The 18039-nt window shown below is 42.5% G+C and overlaps 1 protein-coding gene across 2 annotated transcripts in view; it reads right to left on the bottom strand.

Annotated features, from left to right (window-relative positions):
• The window catches only part of NUP98 (nucleoporin 98 and 96 precursor), a 59833-nt gene extending 42540 nt beyond the window's left edge, over positions 1-17293 (bottom strand). For both annotated transcript variants that reach the window (XM_075014316.1, XM_075014412.1), the window contains exons 1-10: positions 17179-17293; positions 9807-9910; positions 9076-9177; positions 8795-8974; positions 7073-7212; positions 5723-5830; positions 4718-4895; positions 3048-3214; positions 2376-2519; positions 902-986 (exon numbers count right to left, since the gene is read on the bottom strand). In XM_075014316.1, coding sequence (XP_074870417.1) covers positions 902-986; positions 2376-2519; positions 3048-3214; positions 4718-4895; positions 5723-5830; positions 7073-7212; positions 8795-8974; positions 9076-9177; positions 9807-9882 — 1180 coding nt within the window. In that variant the 5' untranslated portion in view covers positions 9883-9910; positions 17179-17293. The remainder of the gene's footprint in view (positions 1-901; positions 987-2375; positions 2520-3047; positions 3215-4717; positions 4896-5722; positions 5831-7072; positions 7213-8794; positions 8975-9075; positions 9178-9806; positions 9911-17178) is intronic.
• Between the last annotated feature and the right edge of the window lie 746 nt (positions 17294-18039).

Raw genomic sequence — 18039 nt, 5'->3', positions numbered from 1 at the left:
TTGTCAAAAGTCATTTAATAGTGACATGAATCTGTCTTTTGGGAGAGGTGAAAGGGTTACATTTCCACACACTGAGTCTTTGTCAACACTAGCCCATTCCCGCCTTTGCAACTTCAGCTGCAAACATATCCACCATGTAATGAAGACAAGCTCTGATTTTATGCCAACATAAATCTGCACTTCAGCAGTTCTAAAACCACGATCTCTCTCAATTTTAACATCCAGCTTGTTTAGTCTCAGTTCTGTAAAGCTGACAGAACAGATTTCAGGTGTTTTTTTTCTTCTTTTATTAAACGATACCACTGACTTCGCATCTTAACATAATAACCATGGTATTCACTCAATATTACCCACTTACTAAGTCAACATTAATGAAATGCCCACTGCTTAAGTTATTAGTTCAGCTATAAATGTAGTTAAATACTGCAAGAAAAATTAAGTTTTAACCGAACAGCCTCTTGGAGAATTTGTATAACATATTACTGACCGTACCTGCAAGTTTTATAGCGTTTGACTAAATTATGCACCCCTCTACTGTTTCGTATTAAGTAAGGATGCATTTTTAAAAAGAACTCAGCCATCTAGATCTCAACTGACTCAGAGTACTGTCTACAACAAGACCGTAGTATACTGACCCTGAAAAACCTCAAATAGAATGCAAAACAGTTTCCAGCAAAGGAAGAAAAAGTCAATGTCAAGACTTCAAGCTTTTCCCCTGAGCAATGTGCATCAAGCACACCTTACCTGAGAATTTTAAGACTCTCAATCAGTTAGTAAAAGATTCGGTAGCCTGGTGTGTGGTATACTCAGTGTAACTTTAAGAGACTTAATCCCACTCTCATATATGTACCAAAATTGGAAGTGTTTGTATTGGTTCCTAAAGTCAGGGTTGGTTTGTTACCGAAGAGCCCGCTGCCAGTGGTTGTACCAAACGAAGGAGCACTGGTCGTGGTGGTTCCAAATCCAGCAGGCTTACCAAACAGGGTCTGAAAGAAGAGCAATATGCTTTTAAAACCCTGGCACCCACATTACACTTCCTCTGTAACACACCTACATGCAAGGTAGATTGACAGGACTGCTAGAGAGCTTTAATCTCCTGATCCAGAATTAGCAGTGACCTATTATCTATTCATTATATGAAAAACTTGGGCACTGGTTTAGCTGGCTGCTAGGAAAATACTGACACAGCTACAGTGGGATGGAATTAAAGTCAGTTCTTGTTGCCGAACTAATGTAACATGTATTACAAAAAAGTCAGCATCTTGTTTGAGATCCAACCCACCAACAGAACACCAAAGTTGAACTGGCTTTTATTGAAATCCTGTATCCATCACAGTAACATGAGAAGACAGAAATGCTCTGAAGAAGCAGAGCAGTAAGGCACTTAAGATTCTCTATTACTCATGATAGAGTAGTCTGGTTCATTTAGCAACCCGAGGGCCTGAAGTCTCAACATGTAAATGCTTGGTACAGCACGTAAATGCTAGGTCTAATTTTATTACAAATATGTTGAAGTATATAAAATTAAATTGACATGCAAACTAATTATATTAGAAGTTATTCAGGATATTTTAGAAGACTAGTGTTCTCTCTCTCTCACACACACACACAATTTTTATTCTTTGTTATATGTAGTACAATGACAGATTAAGGCTGTGTTTACACTAGCTCCCTACTTCAAAGGGAGCATGGCAAGTAGGATGTCAGGAGATTATTATTTGAGGAGTAAAGGGACTTTAAAGTTGCCCAGACACTTGGAAGTACCAGAGGGTTAGCCTCAGCTACACACGAGCCAGCACTTCATTAAGCCAATTCCCCCCCCGACCCCCACTTTGAAGTGCTGCATATACACCTCAGCACTTCATTAATAATCTCCCGACACTCTACTTACCATGCTCCCTTCAAAGTCAGGAGCTAGTGTAGACACACCTTAAGTAAAATAGTTTGGCTCTGCTAATTTCAGTCTTGCATAAGTGTACGCTCAATACGAATTATTCTGTAACTTATTTATGCAGGCACCTCTGCCAATTGTGCTTCTGACAATGGACTACAGCATCCTTAGCATGTCTGAATAGTTCCAGTTATTTACCAGACAGTTTCTGTAACAAATGATCAGCACCTCCATGAACACTAGCCCACACTACATATTTTATATTGCACATTTTGTCTAACAGTTAAGGCTCAGTTCTCAGAGACAATGGTGAAATTATAAAAGCAATATGTGGTTTTATGAAGTCTTTAGAAACAGCCTGAAGATTCAGACCACACTCCCTGTGCAGCAGAACATTACTGAATAGTCACCTCCTGCAGGCCTCTACAAATATTGAAATTTTACTAAGGATGTAAAAGCTTCATTACTATAGGTACTGACATACCGAACTGCCAACACCAAATCCTGTGTTGGCTTGCCCAAAGAGACCAGTTCCAGTTCCTGTTCCAAATCCAGTGGCGGCATTTGTGTTGGCAGCTGTTCCAAAAAGGCTTCCAGGCTGCGAGGCTTGGGTTGCTCCAAATAAACCCTGCAAGCATTAATCTTGTTTGAAAACGTAAGACCAGTACAGGTTGAACCTCTAAACTGTGACTCTCTGGTCCAGCAGTATCTATGATCTGGCAGGACCAGAGATATTCCTGGGCCACAGCGCCCCAGCAGCCAGAAGCTGGGCAACAGCAGGGCTTGTGGACAAGGGTCCTGCGAGGACAGCACGGTCAGGAAACCAGGTAGGGCCAGTCTCAGCAATCCAACAGTCCGAGTGGAAAGATCTGAGCCAGGAGGGACACTGGAATTGACTTCTCCTGGTCTGGCAAGCTCCCTTGTTTGGGACCAGTTAGATCCCGAGCATGCCAGACTAGGGAGATCCAATCTGCATCTACTCTACCACAGAAGAGTTCTAGCAGTTCTGTCGTGCTACTGTAAAAAAATAAATAGCTCTGCAGATCAGAATTCATAATCATCTGATAAACCCCTACATACTAAACAGAATATATTGTCACTACACCTCTGTTACAGAAGGACTTACAGCTTTAACACAAATAGCTCTTGCTCTTACCATCGTGTTAGTATTTGGTTGTCCAAGAGTGCTGGTGTTTCCAAAAGAAAAGCCCGTGTTCTGCGTTGTAGTGGCCTGGCCAAACGGTTTGCTGAACAGACTAGTAGTCTGCTGAGGCTGCTGACCAAAAAGGCTCCCTGCTGTTCCTGTTCCAAAGCCCGTTGTACCTATGATGGGCAGGAAATGAGAGGATGGGATAGAGAACGGAAGCAGAGTCAAATTCAGGCACTAAATCAAGTAAGCTAAAAGCACAAACCAGTAACATACAATAGATATTTCAACTCAAAATTGAATAGCACGATGTCATGTGTAAAGTCACTAACCGATCCAAAAATCAAGAGAGCTAACTGTTCACGTACCTTGTTAGATGGTGTTTTTGGCCCCCCAGTCTGCTTGTGATCAGTGCTAGTTGTCACAAAAGACTAGGATTCATTCTACAGCAACAGTGTGTAAGTGTTCTAAATAGTCTCAAATAGATCTGACAGTACAACAAAATGTTTCACATGGCTAGCTGGACCTATACCATACCAACCGAACTGTAATATCGCCAGCTAACTAGTCTAATTGCTTAGAGGGAGGGACGGCAACCAAGAAAAGCTTAGCAAAAGGAACAATTCTTACAAGACACCCAACATCAACTTCAAAGTCTACTACAACTTACACAACTGCCAATACATAGAACTCTCTAAACTCCTGATAAATACTAATACTTTAGTAAAGTCTTTTTCAGCTTACAGGAGAAACAAACTGGCTAGTTTGTTTGCATGTGACTGAGAACTGCTGAAAGTATAGAAACACAAATTTATCAAACCACATGAAAGAAGTGTCTTAGCCACTTCGCAAACAAAGGTGGCAAAATTTTCTGTCATTGTTATATCTTCAAGAATTTCTCTAGTCTAGCTTCAGATCCTGCAAAAGTTCTGTCTCTTGAGCTCACAACTCTATCTTTCCTGACTGACTGGTCCAGAGAAACAAAATTATCACAGAACACGATGGCTGCAGTTAAAAAAGCAATCTCATGGGAGCTTTACAATCATGCACAAAAAGACACCCTAAGATGTCCGACTCAATCCAACTCAGAGTATTCTTAAAATGTGATCAAGGCAAGACCCTACTTATTGATCAAGGCAGGCGTTCACTGATTTTTATAATTGAACAAGTCTACCCTAATACTGCACATCTCAGAAATAATAGCAGAAATTCTATCTACTCTTTTCAGCTATAACGAAGTAGGAGTTATCCAGATTCTGCTCTAACGTAGGAAGCAAGTTCCTGCAAGTGTTAAGTATATTTTCTATTGAGGTTATGTCAAGATTTGGCTCGCAGAAATGGGCTCCAGAGTTCTCTCCCATGTGGTTGATTGAGCTGAAGTATGCTACCAGTGTCAAAAATGGAGTATATTTATCAGTGATATTTTTGCTGATGGCACACAAGCTGTAAGTCTTTCTTGTAGTGCCAGATCTCCTCTCAATATTTGTCGTGAGACATACATTAGTGCAAGAAGTGCTGCAAGGTTTCCCAAGTTTGATATTTATTATCTAGTTGTATAAAGTGAAAGTTTGCCACCCCAAAATAAAACTGTACTGAGAGCAAAATGGGAAAAAATGTAAGTAGCCTTGAATTCTTAAGTACCAAATGACAGTAAAGCTAGCTGACATGTTAATACTTACTGGTTCCAAAGGCTGTTTTATTCTGTCCATATGAAAAACCTGCATTAGTGGTAGAGGATCCAAACAGTCCAGTAGCTGTGCTGGATGTTGCTGTGGAAGATCCAAATAACCCTGCAGCTGCTGCCGCTGGGTTTGAGGGCCCTTTCCTGTTTGCCTGATAATCTTCCAAGCGGAGTTCCTAACAAAAAAACAAAAAACACACACACTAGTTCTCTTTATGTGGTCATTTTATGTGGGACAAAGCAAGTTTGAGCATCTCAGAGCCGCAAGGTCAGAAATTGGACATCCACTGTCCCTCACTGCCCACCGACCACCCCCTTCCCCCCCCCCGCAAAAATCCCAGCAGTTTACAGATTATTGATGCTTTAGAAATGTTACAGGTTTCAACGATATCCTGTGTTTAAAAGGAAGCATACTATCAGAACTGGAATAAACTTACATGTACCCATTAGCTCATATTAAACTTTTGAAAGCTTTTTTTTTAAATAATAAATCGTGACCCACCTTGTAAAATTAACAAGACTATTTGATTAGAAGTTAAGTTTTACAAACAATTTGCCTTTCAAAGGAAGAGTTTCCAGAGTTAAGAGCCTCAACAGAATATACACTGGAGCATTTCACAGAAGCCCCTAAGTGCTATTGATCCTCTCATTTCTTCCACAATGAAAAAATCGTTTCCTGTATGTTTTCTCTCTTCCATTCCAAGAAAATCAAAAAAATTTATTTCATATTGGTAGCGGATGCCATGTTAAAAATTTAAAAGCACAACTGAAGAAAACAAATGGCAAATAGCTCTACTGGATGACTACTCAGCCAGCCACAGGTATATTACCTTAGAAAGTTAACAACCTCTAAAGAACATCATGAAAATGATGCAGATACAGATAATTACATATTAATGTATTGTACGCACCCAGTGTCAGGATGCTCACGTCATATAAGTTATAAAGGCCAAAGCTCACTGAGGGAGGCGGCAAGAAAATGTAGACCTTTGAATTGACTAACCTCTAGGGATTTGCTTTCATACTCCTTCATAGCAGTAATACACTGGTGCTTCGTGCTGATGTTAGTGCTAACTCCAGATTTTACCATAGTATCTGTGCCGGTTGGTGGCTGTAAGAAAAAAAGTAAGATACTTAATTTGTTTTATGTCCACCTATGTTTTTATAAGTGTAAATTTCTACTGTCTAGATACATACTCCTAACGCCTAAATTTAGTACAGGAAGCAGAACGGTCCAGCATGGTCCTTTGTGGAGCTGTGGCCTTCCACAGCAATCAGCACAGTGAATTTCCCTTGGTAACTCTCAGAACGCAGTGCAATTTGAATGTTTAATTTGTAAATTTTAAAGGCAACATATCCCCAAACTTCTGATACTAGTTTGCTAAACCCTGTGAGAAGTATCCCTAACACTCTCTCTCTCTCCATCCTAGGGAGAATTACTTCAATGGGAGATCCCATCATACGCGCTGAAGTTTCGCCTTCGCTATTCTGTCCATTCCTGTGAAGTTCATTTCCTGAAAGACTGTTTTCAGTGCAAAAGTCTCCACGTGTAGTAAGACAGTGCACACAGCATGTGGCAGCCTCAGCTCTGATTTGTAAAGATCAGTGACAGGCATGTCTGGCAGGATGCTCCACACCCTCATCTGCCCTCCAGGACAGATGTGGAGGTTGAAACCTTTCACTGTTACCCCATTTTTGCAGTTTCTCCTCTTTCGGACCATCATTCACTTCTCAACTGCCAAAGAATCTTCAGGGTTATTTATTCCAGACACCTCTTAAAGGGGCCTCATCCTAAAGAAACCCCTAGAAAGGGTCTTAGTGTTTCAATAAATCTTTCTAGCACTGCATAGACTCAAAAGTGGACAACATACCACTAACACATACCAATAAAGCTTAGCCTCCAACCCTATTGGTAAGAATTTAGTCTTGATTATACAAGCGCAGCACTAGAATGTTAACATTTATCAACCTGATGAAAATTCTATTTTAAATGACAGCTACTAAATAAGTCTGTGGGGCAAAAATTCAGACAAGCTCTAGGTCTACGCATCTTTAACAAGTTTAGATGAGAAGTTAGTCTATGTTTCCCACGCAGTAATTCAAGACTTTTCCATAGTGAAGTTTAAGTAGGTGAATTATTTCTGGGCAATTGCTTGAGCAAGCTGCCTCTGCTGCAACAGTTCTACTGAAACACACATGACAAAAAGCAGCGTTGCGCATTGTACAGCAGCCTATGAATCAACTATTTTATCCCACAGGTCCTAGTAAGCCAAATTTTTAAGTAGGGAAAAACAGCATGTAGTGCTCCCTGCAGTACATAAGTTTGACCATAATCAAATAAACAGAACCTCACATTAAATTTAATGGTAGTCCCAGTTGGAGTAGCAGTAAAGCTAGCTGGGCCAAAGAGAGATCCAGATGTACCCCCAAAAGGGTTGGAGGTAGTGTTAGTTGTTCCAAAGAGACCTCCACTGCTGGTACTTGTTCCAAAATCTGTAAAAAAAACACACACACAAACATACTGAAGTAGGTCATTTGAAACTTTCTAAACGTGTGTGGGTGGGGGAAGAGGTTGTTTTTAAGAACAGCAACACAGTTTTATTCATGTCACATTCAAGTACTGAGATTTGGGGAAAAGTCTTACGTTTTAGACCATGCATTAAAGACTTTCCTTCTGGCGCCTCCTTTCATATACCATTTAAATATCTTTGAAATGTATCACAATGTCACTGGTTGAGGATAAACTTGGGACAAGTTTCATAAGGCAATAATTTATATAAATGGTTGTTAAATATACAACATGATTTTGTTTAACTATTTAGATTACACCCTCCCTAACCATTATTGTCCCGTATCTTATTTTAGCTCTGAACACAAAGAGATTAAAAAGAGGATGTAGGTTGTGTGGGAGACCTAAAATGTATGGAGAACACAAAAACTCCTAATACAGATGCCTTAATTTACATGTAATTAATGCTCTCTCTGACAAACGCCAGACAGAATCACTTAATACAAGTGGGAATCAAGTACCTGTCACAAACTAATCCAAGATAATGTAGAACTACCTACAGCATATTAAGAACATAGGTCTCAATTTTCTTCTTGTCTGGCATCCATATTACCCTGCTCCTCTGATGATCATCTCCTGTTCAGAAGATCCCCCAAATTCCTAATTTAAAATTATCCCAACATCACCTACAAGCACCCTGATCCACTAGAACCTTCAAGGGCATTCTCTGAAAGCTTTTCATAATGCACCAAACTAGCATCAGTGGAACAAAAAACCTATTGCTACTGGGGATTTATACCAATGTAGAGACCCTACATCTACATACCCCTGAAGCAATATTCTGTAGTAGAAGATCAAGCCTGGGCTCAATGCATGCCACCTACTGAGCAATAGAAAACACAAGAGTAGCAATCCAAGCTAGTTGCACTCTGCTCTTCACACAGCCGCTAGGGAAGCCACATGCTACATGCAGAGATCGTGCGCTAGAATACTAAATCAAGAGGCACTGGGAGAGCTTCACACACCATTCAAAAATTAGCTTGGTCTCTAGCTCTTTGGAGAGGGAAGCAGAAGCCAGAAGTAACTACTTCACTGAGAAGAGTTTGGGGCAGCAACTGCAATGCCTTGTTTATGTTGTAGAGGGTGCCTTTAGCAATGTTTCATAAAAGGAGTTTCTAACATGCTAATAACAAAGGACTAAATAGTGATTGTATTCCTGTACTAGAAAGAACACTACTAATGCAGGATTTAAAACCTAAAATGAAACTGATCCAATAGGAAGATCAAGTCCTGCAACCATTAGTATGAGCCACTGTATTTGAGATCCATGTCCGAAAGTCTAGCTCTAGATTTTATTACACGAACAGCAAACCAGTTCTCTAAGTATTATGGATCTCAATAGATACTACTGTAGGCAAACCTTCAGGGAAAAGGCAGTGGAGGCAGAGTAGTCATAATGGATCTGCACCATTTCTTTAACCATATATGTTTCACACTACTTTAACCTCTATCCAACATTTAAAGAAAGTGACCAGAGCTGGAAAACCTGCAGTAGTTTCAACTCACTTCCAAACCCAGCTGGTTTATTCTGAGCAAAGGCATTATTCTGAGATGAAAAGAGACCTCCACCAGTGCTGGCAGTCCCAAACAAGCTGTTGGAAGTTCCAGTTGATGTTCCAAACCCAAAGCCAGTGCTTGTAGAAGAGGTGGCCGGTTGGCTAAATGTACTTGAACCGAACAATCCTCCTGAAATCAGAACACACAACAGGATTAAAGCTAAATAAATTATTTTCAACAACTCTGCGTAGGTTAGAATGAAATTCTAGTTACTGAGAACTCAATTATACCTGGTTTAGTCTGTGTGTTACCAAAGAGGCTTCCTGTGTTATTGTTTGATCCAAAGGCTGATGTTCCAAATGCTCCTCCACTGGTGGTACCGAAGCCTGCATCTATACACCAACAGAAGAACTTGGATGAGATAGGCACATACACACAAGAACCATGTAATCTGGCTGTACTACTTAACTTTCCCTAGTTACTTGCTCCATAACCATGAACAAATCACAGCTTCAACCTTCCACCCAATGGTGCAATTTACTACTGTTACAGCACTCTGGGGGAAAAAGGAAGTACTTATGAGTGTTTAGGGTCAGTCATCTATGTTGGGATACAAAGATTCCTGTTGCATAGCAAAAGGCAGAGATTTCCATGGTTTTCAGATTCCAAAAGACTCTTCACCATGGGAGACTTCTCCTTCATTGTCTTTCTAATGTACCTGAGCCCCAATATGAAGGAATTACTTTGACAACTGGACTTACACCACTAATTGAACACTTAATGTAGCTACCCCATTATCACTTTGCTGACTACACAGAGAATTACAGAACTATACTATCATCCACTTTGTCAGACAATGCATGAAACTAATTTCTGAATCCAGTTCAAATTGTCATTCCACCCCGATTCATTTCTCTTTTTCTGTTGTTTACAGTTCGAATTTGTAGATTATTGGTTTTGGAAATGGTTGTTGCAAGTAGTTTTTCTTCATTAAAAACATAATGGTAGCTCTATTACTTACTTTGTCCAAAGGTTGAAGTAGTTCCAAAGCCACCAGCACTGCCTCCAAACGGAGTTCCAAAAGATTTGTTAAACATTGTCAAGATGTATCAGGTTTTCATAAACCTGGAAAGAAATCCAATAATCCAAACAATCAGCTAAACACAATTTTGAGAAGTAACTTCTCAGGTGGCAGCAAAGTTCAGAACACTTGAGTAGCTAAATGGCAAAATACATGAATCCAAAATGAAATCCTGCATTACACTTATGCAAGAATAATTCCTCACGACTATCAGAAATTTAATTAAGACATGAGAATCAAGGAAAGTTGATAAACCTGAGCATATGGCATCATGGCATATTTTAGTCTTCAGAAAGTCAGTAAAGATTGGGTTAAAACAACACATTACACTGCTCTTGAATAATAAAGCTCTACTTGTAACACACAGGTAGCCGTGTTAGCCTGTATTCTAACAAAACAAAGGTAATGTAGCACTTTAAAGACTAACAAAATGATTTATTCAATGATGAGCTTTCATGGGACAGATCCACCTAAGTCCTACATAATGTCGATAGACAATGCTCCTGTCCATTATACATGCAAACTTCAATGAGCCAAGTAGCTTCATCCAGGGATTTAAAATATCAGTTTCTGCAGAACTTGAGCTTTCATTAAAACAGCCTTAGTCTTTTTGGTTACCAAGAGCCTAGAGATGTTAAAAAGGTTAAGTGCTTACACAAGCGTGTAAAACCAGTTAATTATTTTGACTCAGCTCCTGACACCCAGCCCCACTGTGGCCACAGTGTCCTGCTGTCTGGTCCATTGGTCACCACCAGCATTTGCTGGTTAACCAGTAAGCATACTGGTAAGCTTACTCATTAACTGTTTAATTTCCCTAGAAAAGCCTTCTACACACAAAACAAAAATAGCCAATGCAAAATCTTCCTTGGTCCAAAGACAAAAATATCTAGGGCCTCAGAGACTGTTCATAGATAAACAAAACTGAATTCATGACACCCTAGTCAGTTTTGTTTGTGCTATTTACATCACTCTGGGGGCAGTAAAACTAGAAAATCATCATACTATTTCTTGAGCAAACTAGCAATAACAGAGGTAGTCACTGCTGTTACTTACAAGGTAGAAGGAATAGCCCCCCTACTCCAAAAGAGACAGACTAGCTAGAAGCTGATACAAAGCAACCAAAGTCCTCCATGTACTATGACAAAGTCCAAAAGCATCCCTCCAACCCCATCTTCCTACCATCTGAGGACAACAGGAGGCAGAACTTTATCAGGTCACTACTGTTCTTGGACTTCAATGGTGATGCCTGGTCCCATTCATAAAGTTCTTATTTAGGACTGCTAAATTTCTTGGGATTTTGTTTGTTTTTTAAAATTCTGTACACTGTGATAGTCAACAAGTGAACTGTATTTTTCACCTGTTCTAACAGCTTCATCCACATTCTAGCCTCTATCGTATTTCCACCAGGACTGCATCTAACATTCTGAACATCACCTATTACTCCATTTTCCCAAGTCCAGAACTAACAACATTCATCTCTCTTTGTGGTGATACACATAACTTGACTGAAACAGCCATCTTAAAAGATATCAGTAAAAAAAGTGCTCAACAAAGGGAACCAACACATTCTCTATTCCTGCTCCAAGATCTTGTGCACAATAAGATTACGTAATTTTCCTGCACCAGTACTATGACCACCGGAGGCTGTCACAGAGAAAGGGTGCAGATGTTTTTACCACCATGATCAAAAATGCCTGCAAGGAATGGGGAACTTGTTTTGGGTTAGGGGTCTCTGACTCAGAGACAAGTCAATCAAGCGCTACATAAAAGCAAAAAACAAGCAAATAAATGAATGAAACTGATAAAGCTGCCCTCCCCTGCCCCCCTGAGAAAATAACCCCTAAAAACTTCACAAATGTGAGCCCCATCTGAGAAGCAGAAAAGACATTCACCTCAGCTACCCTTTAGCTCCATTCCATAGCCTAAAGGGACTGGAGCTAGTAGATTTTAGGGGAACTCATAGATCTTGGGCAGAGCCAAAAATAAGGGATTCAGCGCTTAGAATGGAGCTGCCAGGGAGCAGGCTGAGAGTGAGGATAAGGGTCTGGGCAGAAAGCAGGGTGCAGGGGTGGTCTGAGAGTGAGGGTATGGGGTCTAGGAAGGAGGTAGAGTGTAGATGCAGGGTGGGGGTGCAGGGTCTGGGCAGGAGGGAGGAAGGGTACAGGAGCAGGCTGGGGTTAAGGAGGGTGATAGTGGGCTTAGGGGGTCTCTGAAAGAGAGTGGGTACAGAAGGAGAGTGGGTGTGCAGAGTCTAGATGGCGGCACGGGGCAACTAATATGGGGGAGTCTAAATGCACAGCTTGGGGGTGCACGTGGCTCCAGATGCAGCTCTATGCACTTACAAGGTACTGCTCCTGCTACTCCCCTTGGCCACAATTCAGCCAATGGGCGTGACGCAGAAGGACAGATCCCTGAAACCCATAGAAGCCACTTCCTTGTCCCTGCTAGACAGAGCCTACAACCCAGATGTAGCCCCATCTTGCCTGGATTGGGCCTATGAGACTTGAGACTCCCCCACCTCAAAAGGTTCCCTACACTTGTACCCTCTCTATATTACTGCTTCCAACACTGATAACTAAATGCAGAAGACTGCTTATCTTTCCCAATCTATATGCAGCGATATTGTAATCATATTGGTCCCAGGATATCAGGGAAAACAGATGGGCAAGATAATATCTTTTACTAGAAAAACTTCTGCTAGAGAGAGACCGGCTTTTGAGGTTACACAAAACCTAATATGAAGAGTTCAGTGTAAGCTCAGAAGCTTGTCTCTCTCATTCCAGCAAAAGTTGATCCAATAGAAGATATTGCCTCACCTATATTCCTAGTGCAGACACACCTCAAATAAGTCTCATCTCAGCTGTCATTTAAAGAAGAATTCACAGATAGCACACAGAGCGCCAAATATATGGCATAATTTAGTGATAAACTGTTAGCAGATCAACAATTTTCCCTTCCTTTTCTAGTTTTTTCAAAGTTCTCCCAGCAGGAACATTCGGTCGCAGCAAAGCTAAGTTCTCAAGCTGTTCTCCAAGATTTTAAATAAGCTCTGAAAGTCTCACCTTCGCCTATCCCTGGTTACTCTTTGCAGATGACATGCTTTGCCCCATTCCTCTTATTATCCTGCATGATGAAGACATACAAAGCAATATTAGCTTCCCTGTAGTCTCCTTATCCGCTGCTTGTTTCCTTTATACTGTTGTGGTAAAAAGCCATACCTACACTAAAGAACTGAACTATTGAGACAGCTACCATACAGTTGCAAAAAGAGGCTGAGATAAAGCAGAGTGAGCAAGAGCCAGTCCAATTTAATCCCTGTCCTGTTATAAAGCAGATGCCAACTTGGAAGTTTACTGTCCAATACATGGACTTAGCAATGACAATACTGGTGTTGCGTAACCACATTCAGAACACCGGATACAAAGTTATGGTGTAAACTCACTCCTCAAAGATGAAGCAGGGATACACTGTCCCCTTCTAAAGAAAAGGTCAGGATGACATACACAGATGTTTTAATCAAGCGAACATGCACAAGGTACAGGCTAAAACAAAAAAAGCAGTGATGTAATACTTTAAAAACTAACAAAATAATTTATTAGGTAATGAGCTTTCATGGGGCAGACCCACTTTTTCAGATCCTGGAAACAGTGCTGCCAGCACTAATATATAAACAGTGAGATAGATGGGTTTTTTTTTTGTTTTTGTTTTCTATTTCTCTGTTCTATATTTGACGTGGCAGTTCATTTTCAGCACTATTTCCAGATCTGAAGAAGTGGGTCTGCTGCACCAAAGTTCATCACCTAATAAACTATTTTGTTAGTCTTTAAAGTGACACAGGACTGCTTTTTGTTTTCTGAAAGCATAATTTTAGTTAGCCAGATGACCACTTATCTTGGGTGTGGCCAAACTTCCCACCACCCCATAAAGTTTGTCTACAGCCACCAGTCCTGGCTCTTATTGTTCCGTGCTATTATTTAGCCGTAATATACCCCAACCATCTTCTTAGAGCCCAGTAAACAGTGAAAGAGTCAGTGATATGATGTATAATATTGACCTGCAAATACTATTCTGGCAACAGTCAAGTCCCAACGGTGCTGGACAAGTTCAGCCTATATGCTCTAGAACAGTAGCGGGAAAGTTATCCATAAGTGGTACAGGCTGGAAGTTGGAACTACAGTAAATCATTAGTAGGCTTTGCCAGAACCAAGTATGTAATCCAAAGGGTATTTGGCACATCAAACCAAATCACACCCACTCAAGCAATAGGAAGCTCAAATGGAGAAAGACTAATATTTACTGACTACTTAGGACTCATCTACAAATTACAATAATTCAGAATAAAGCAGAACATTTATTTAAACCAGAACAGTTATTAGAGGAAAACTCCATGCATGGACGTTCTGTTTCAGAGTTAAGAGTGCCTTTTCTGGTTTATCTTAATTTACTTCCAAAAGGAGATTTTTCTATATTTCCAAGATTTATTTAGACATACCTTTTAACCCAGATACGTGATCCTAGCCACGCCATTAGCACCATTATTTACTCCTTCTTACAACACAAGAACTAGGGGACACCAAGGCTACGTCTACACTAGCCAAAAACTTCAAAGTTGCCATGCAAATGGCCACTTTGAAGTTTACTAATGAAGCGCTGAAATACATATTCAGCACCTCATTCGCATGCGGGCAGCCGCGGCACTTCGAAATTGACGCGGCTCGTCCAGACGGGGCTCCTTTTCGAAAGGACCCCAGCTACTTCGAAGTCCCCTTATTCCTATGAGCAGATGGGAATAAGGGGACTTCGAAGTAACCAGGGTCCTTTTGAAAAGGAGCCCCATCTGGACGAGCCACGGAGCAGCGAGCCACGTCAATTTCAAAGTGCTGCGGCCACCCGCATGCAAATGAGGCACTGAATATGTATTTCAGCACTTCATTAGTAAATTTCAAAATGGCCATTTGCATGGCCATTTCAAAGTTTTTGGCTAGTGTAGACATGGCCCAAACGAAATGAAGAGGCAACAGGTTTAAAAACAAAGAATAGGAAATGATTTTTTCACACAATGCAGTTAACTTGTGGGACTCCCTGCCAGAGAATGCTGTGAAGACAAAAACTATAGTGGAGTTTAAAAAAGAACTAGATAAATTCATAGGTGATAGGTCCATCAATGGCTATTAGCCAGGATGGGCATGGAGGATGTCCCTAGCCTCTGTTTGCAAGAGGCTGGAAATGGGCGATGGGGAATTGATCACTTGATGATTAGCTATTCTGTTCATTCCTTCTGGGGCACCTGGCACTGGCCACTCTTGGAAGACAGGATACTTGGGCTGATGGACCTATGGTCTGACCCAGTATGGCTGTTCTTATGTTCTTAGAATCGACACACCAGAATCAACTTTGTTCACTGGTATAGATCAGGGCTTTTGGGCTCAAGCTCTCATCCTCCACTCAGCAGTGTGGAGTAACAGGGTTGATGGCCAAGCCCAGACAAATGGATTTTGCTGCATCTTCCCTGACACAGCAAAACTGAACTCTGGCAGATTGATCACAGCACATCAAACCCGCAGTACAGACATAACCTTAGAAACAGACATTCCTTTACTCCAGAACAACGTGTGCCCAGTATCTTTTATAGCTTCAAAAACAAAACAAGAAAACTTTGCAGCTTTCAACCATGTTCCTACGCGAGTCAACCAATTCCTCTGAACTTAGTTGAAGGCCATTACTGTTAAATTTCTGTCCGTTTCAACTTATCCATCAGAGGCTAGAGTCCAAATTACAGTAGTACACCAACACTGCTTTATTTTCTACGTACAGTAATAAAAACAGGTTTACATTCTATTGACCTGATATTTAATTTTACCATAGTTCCCGACAACTATATAGTGACATAATCAGCGGCACTGCATCCACATCTATAGCCTCACTTCTCTTTCCTGTATAGTTTACAGGTAAATGGTACAGTAAACTATCCACATTGGAGATCCCTTGACACTCGTCTTTCCAATTCTCCCTTGCGGTGAATGCATATGCAGTTACAGCAACCTCCTCTACTATGAAGATCTCTGGAGCTTATCTAACCTAAGAGCTTCTCAGCTCCTGCTAGGTTTTGTTTTCCTTCTGCTACAACCGATATGACATACAATTAACCTCAAATTTCATTTTTAAACCAGGCTGCCTTCTAGTTCAATTGGATACAACACTTTCCCATACTCCTAAAAGTATTCAAGTACCTGAACTTAACTGAGCCTTTTCTTATAGACACAACACTGAAAAACCCCATCCAGATAATCCTTTTTTCTCATTTAAAAACTGGTACCAATCATAATTAATGATCAGCTGCAAAGCTGTTACATTCTTTCTCCATTTTCCACTGCATCGTATCCATAATTTTACACTGTAAAGTACTATTTACTAAAATTTTTTCATATCTTTTACACCACCAAGCAAACCATGGCTTAAATGATTACAAGGATCCTGCTTCATATCTCTCCCCTCACTCATGCTACTTTTGCTGCATGTAAATAAAGTGAGTCATCTCTACAACAACCAAAATCCCTATAGTACCTGAAACACGAGACCAGATTTCACAGAGCCAGACACTCCCTGCAAATAGATCTTACTATTTTTTTTCTCCACACCATCCTTACCCATTTGAATAACACAGTAACTTCAGAGACTAACATATTTTAGAGCATAAAATTTCAGAGGCAAAGACCTGCTTTATCCAGCAGCTTTGCCCCCAAAAGCTTATGGTCCAAAATTTTAGTTAGCTTAGAAGGAGCCACGGGATTTCTCGTTCTTTTTGGGGATAGACTAACGCAGCTGCTGCTCTGATAATTTCAGAGACGCACCCTAGAGGTACCTTTCCAGCCAAAGGGGGAACTCAAGCTGCTGTCCCCGGACCAGGCTGCCTACCACAAGACGATCAGTAAACCACAGCCTAACACTCCAGGGAGCTGCTTGCCCCCGCCCCCAACTCAACCAGCACCCCCATCCCCCCCCTTGAGGAAAACCACCTCCCTCACGGGACACCCCCAAATATATACCACACCGAAGGCGACACAACGGTGCCCTCATCCCTCCCCCGCCTCCCTCACCCCACCCTCCAGGCTCGGCAGCGCGCGCGCCCTCGGGGCGCAGCACGACTACGCAACAGCGGCCCCGCGCGCCCGGGGAGGCCTTCGAGCCCCATGGAGACCAGCGGCGGGCAGGGGGAAGCGAGTCCGGGCCGCGGCCGCCTGGTTCGAGCCGCAGCCGGGAGAAAAACGCCGGGCTCGGCCCGAGACGCTCCGCGGCCCCGCCCTCTCCTTACCGAGCACCCGGGTCCCGCTGAGGGAGGGAGTCGACCGCGCCGAGACCGAGCGGCGCCGCCACGACGCCCGCCGTCGCCTCACAGGAGGGGAAACTGCGTCACACTGAGCTCGCGCTGCCACCTCCCGCCACGCCCCGCCTCCCCGCGTGCCCCATTGGCCCGCCGTGCCCGCCGATTCGTCAGCTTATTGGCTGCCGCCGTTTGAAACCGAGGCAGGTCCCGGCCCCGCCAGGCTCCTCCTGCTGATTGGAGAGAGAGGTGTTTCACACGACACGAGCGACCGAATTCTCATTGGTCAACACAAGAGCAGTTGCTGTTGGGTAAAGGACCAGAATCCGTCGGTTTCCAGCGGCGGCTACTGGGCCTTTCCCACATCCGGGTCATTTAGTCACCTCTCAAAAGGGCGGGAGAAGGGGTGGAGTTTAACCCCGGCTGCCACCAATCAGAAGGTGGCACCGCGTTCCCAGAGCAACCAGGGCCGTGGCTACGTTTTCAGCAGGGAGGGGTTGTGGGACACGTGCTGCGGCTGCTCCCCAAAGTAATCAGCAGGTTCCTTAGGGTGCCCCAGAGTGAACCAGGGCCAGCTGCCCCAGCTGCCCCAGCCACTGGCCTGCATTGCCTCCCCACAGCCGCAGCCCCACCACCCTAATCATTGGCCTATGCTGCATTCCCACTGCCTCAGCCTGCTGCCCTAGCCACTGGCCTTCCCCACCTCTCTACTGTCCCAGCCTTGCTGCAACCCCATAGCCTCAACCCTGCTGCCCTAGGCACTGGCCTGCACTGCCTCCCTGCTGCCCCAGCCCCACAGACAGCCCAGACGAGATTCAGGCTGATTAACAGAGTGCCCACAGCCACCCACAG

The sequence above is a fragment of the Carettochelys insculpta genome, chromosome 1 (assembly GCF_033958435.1).
Source record: "Carettochelys insculpta isolate YL-2023 chromosome 1, ASM3395843v1, whole genome shotgun sequence".
In the NCBI taxonomy this organism is placed as follows: domain Eukaryota; kingdom Metazoa; phylum Chordata; order Testudines; family Carettochelyidae; genus Carettochelys; species Carettochelys insculpta.
This window is presented reverse-complemented; position numbering and strand designations above follow the sequence as displayed.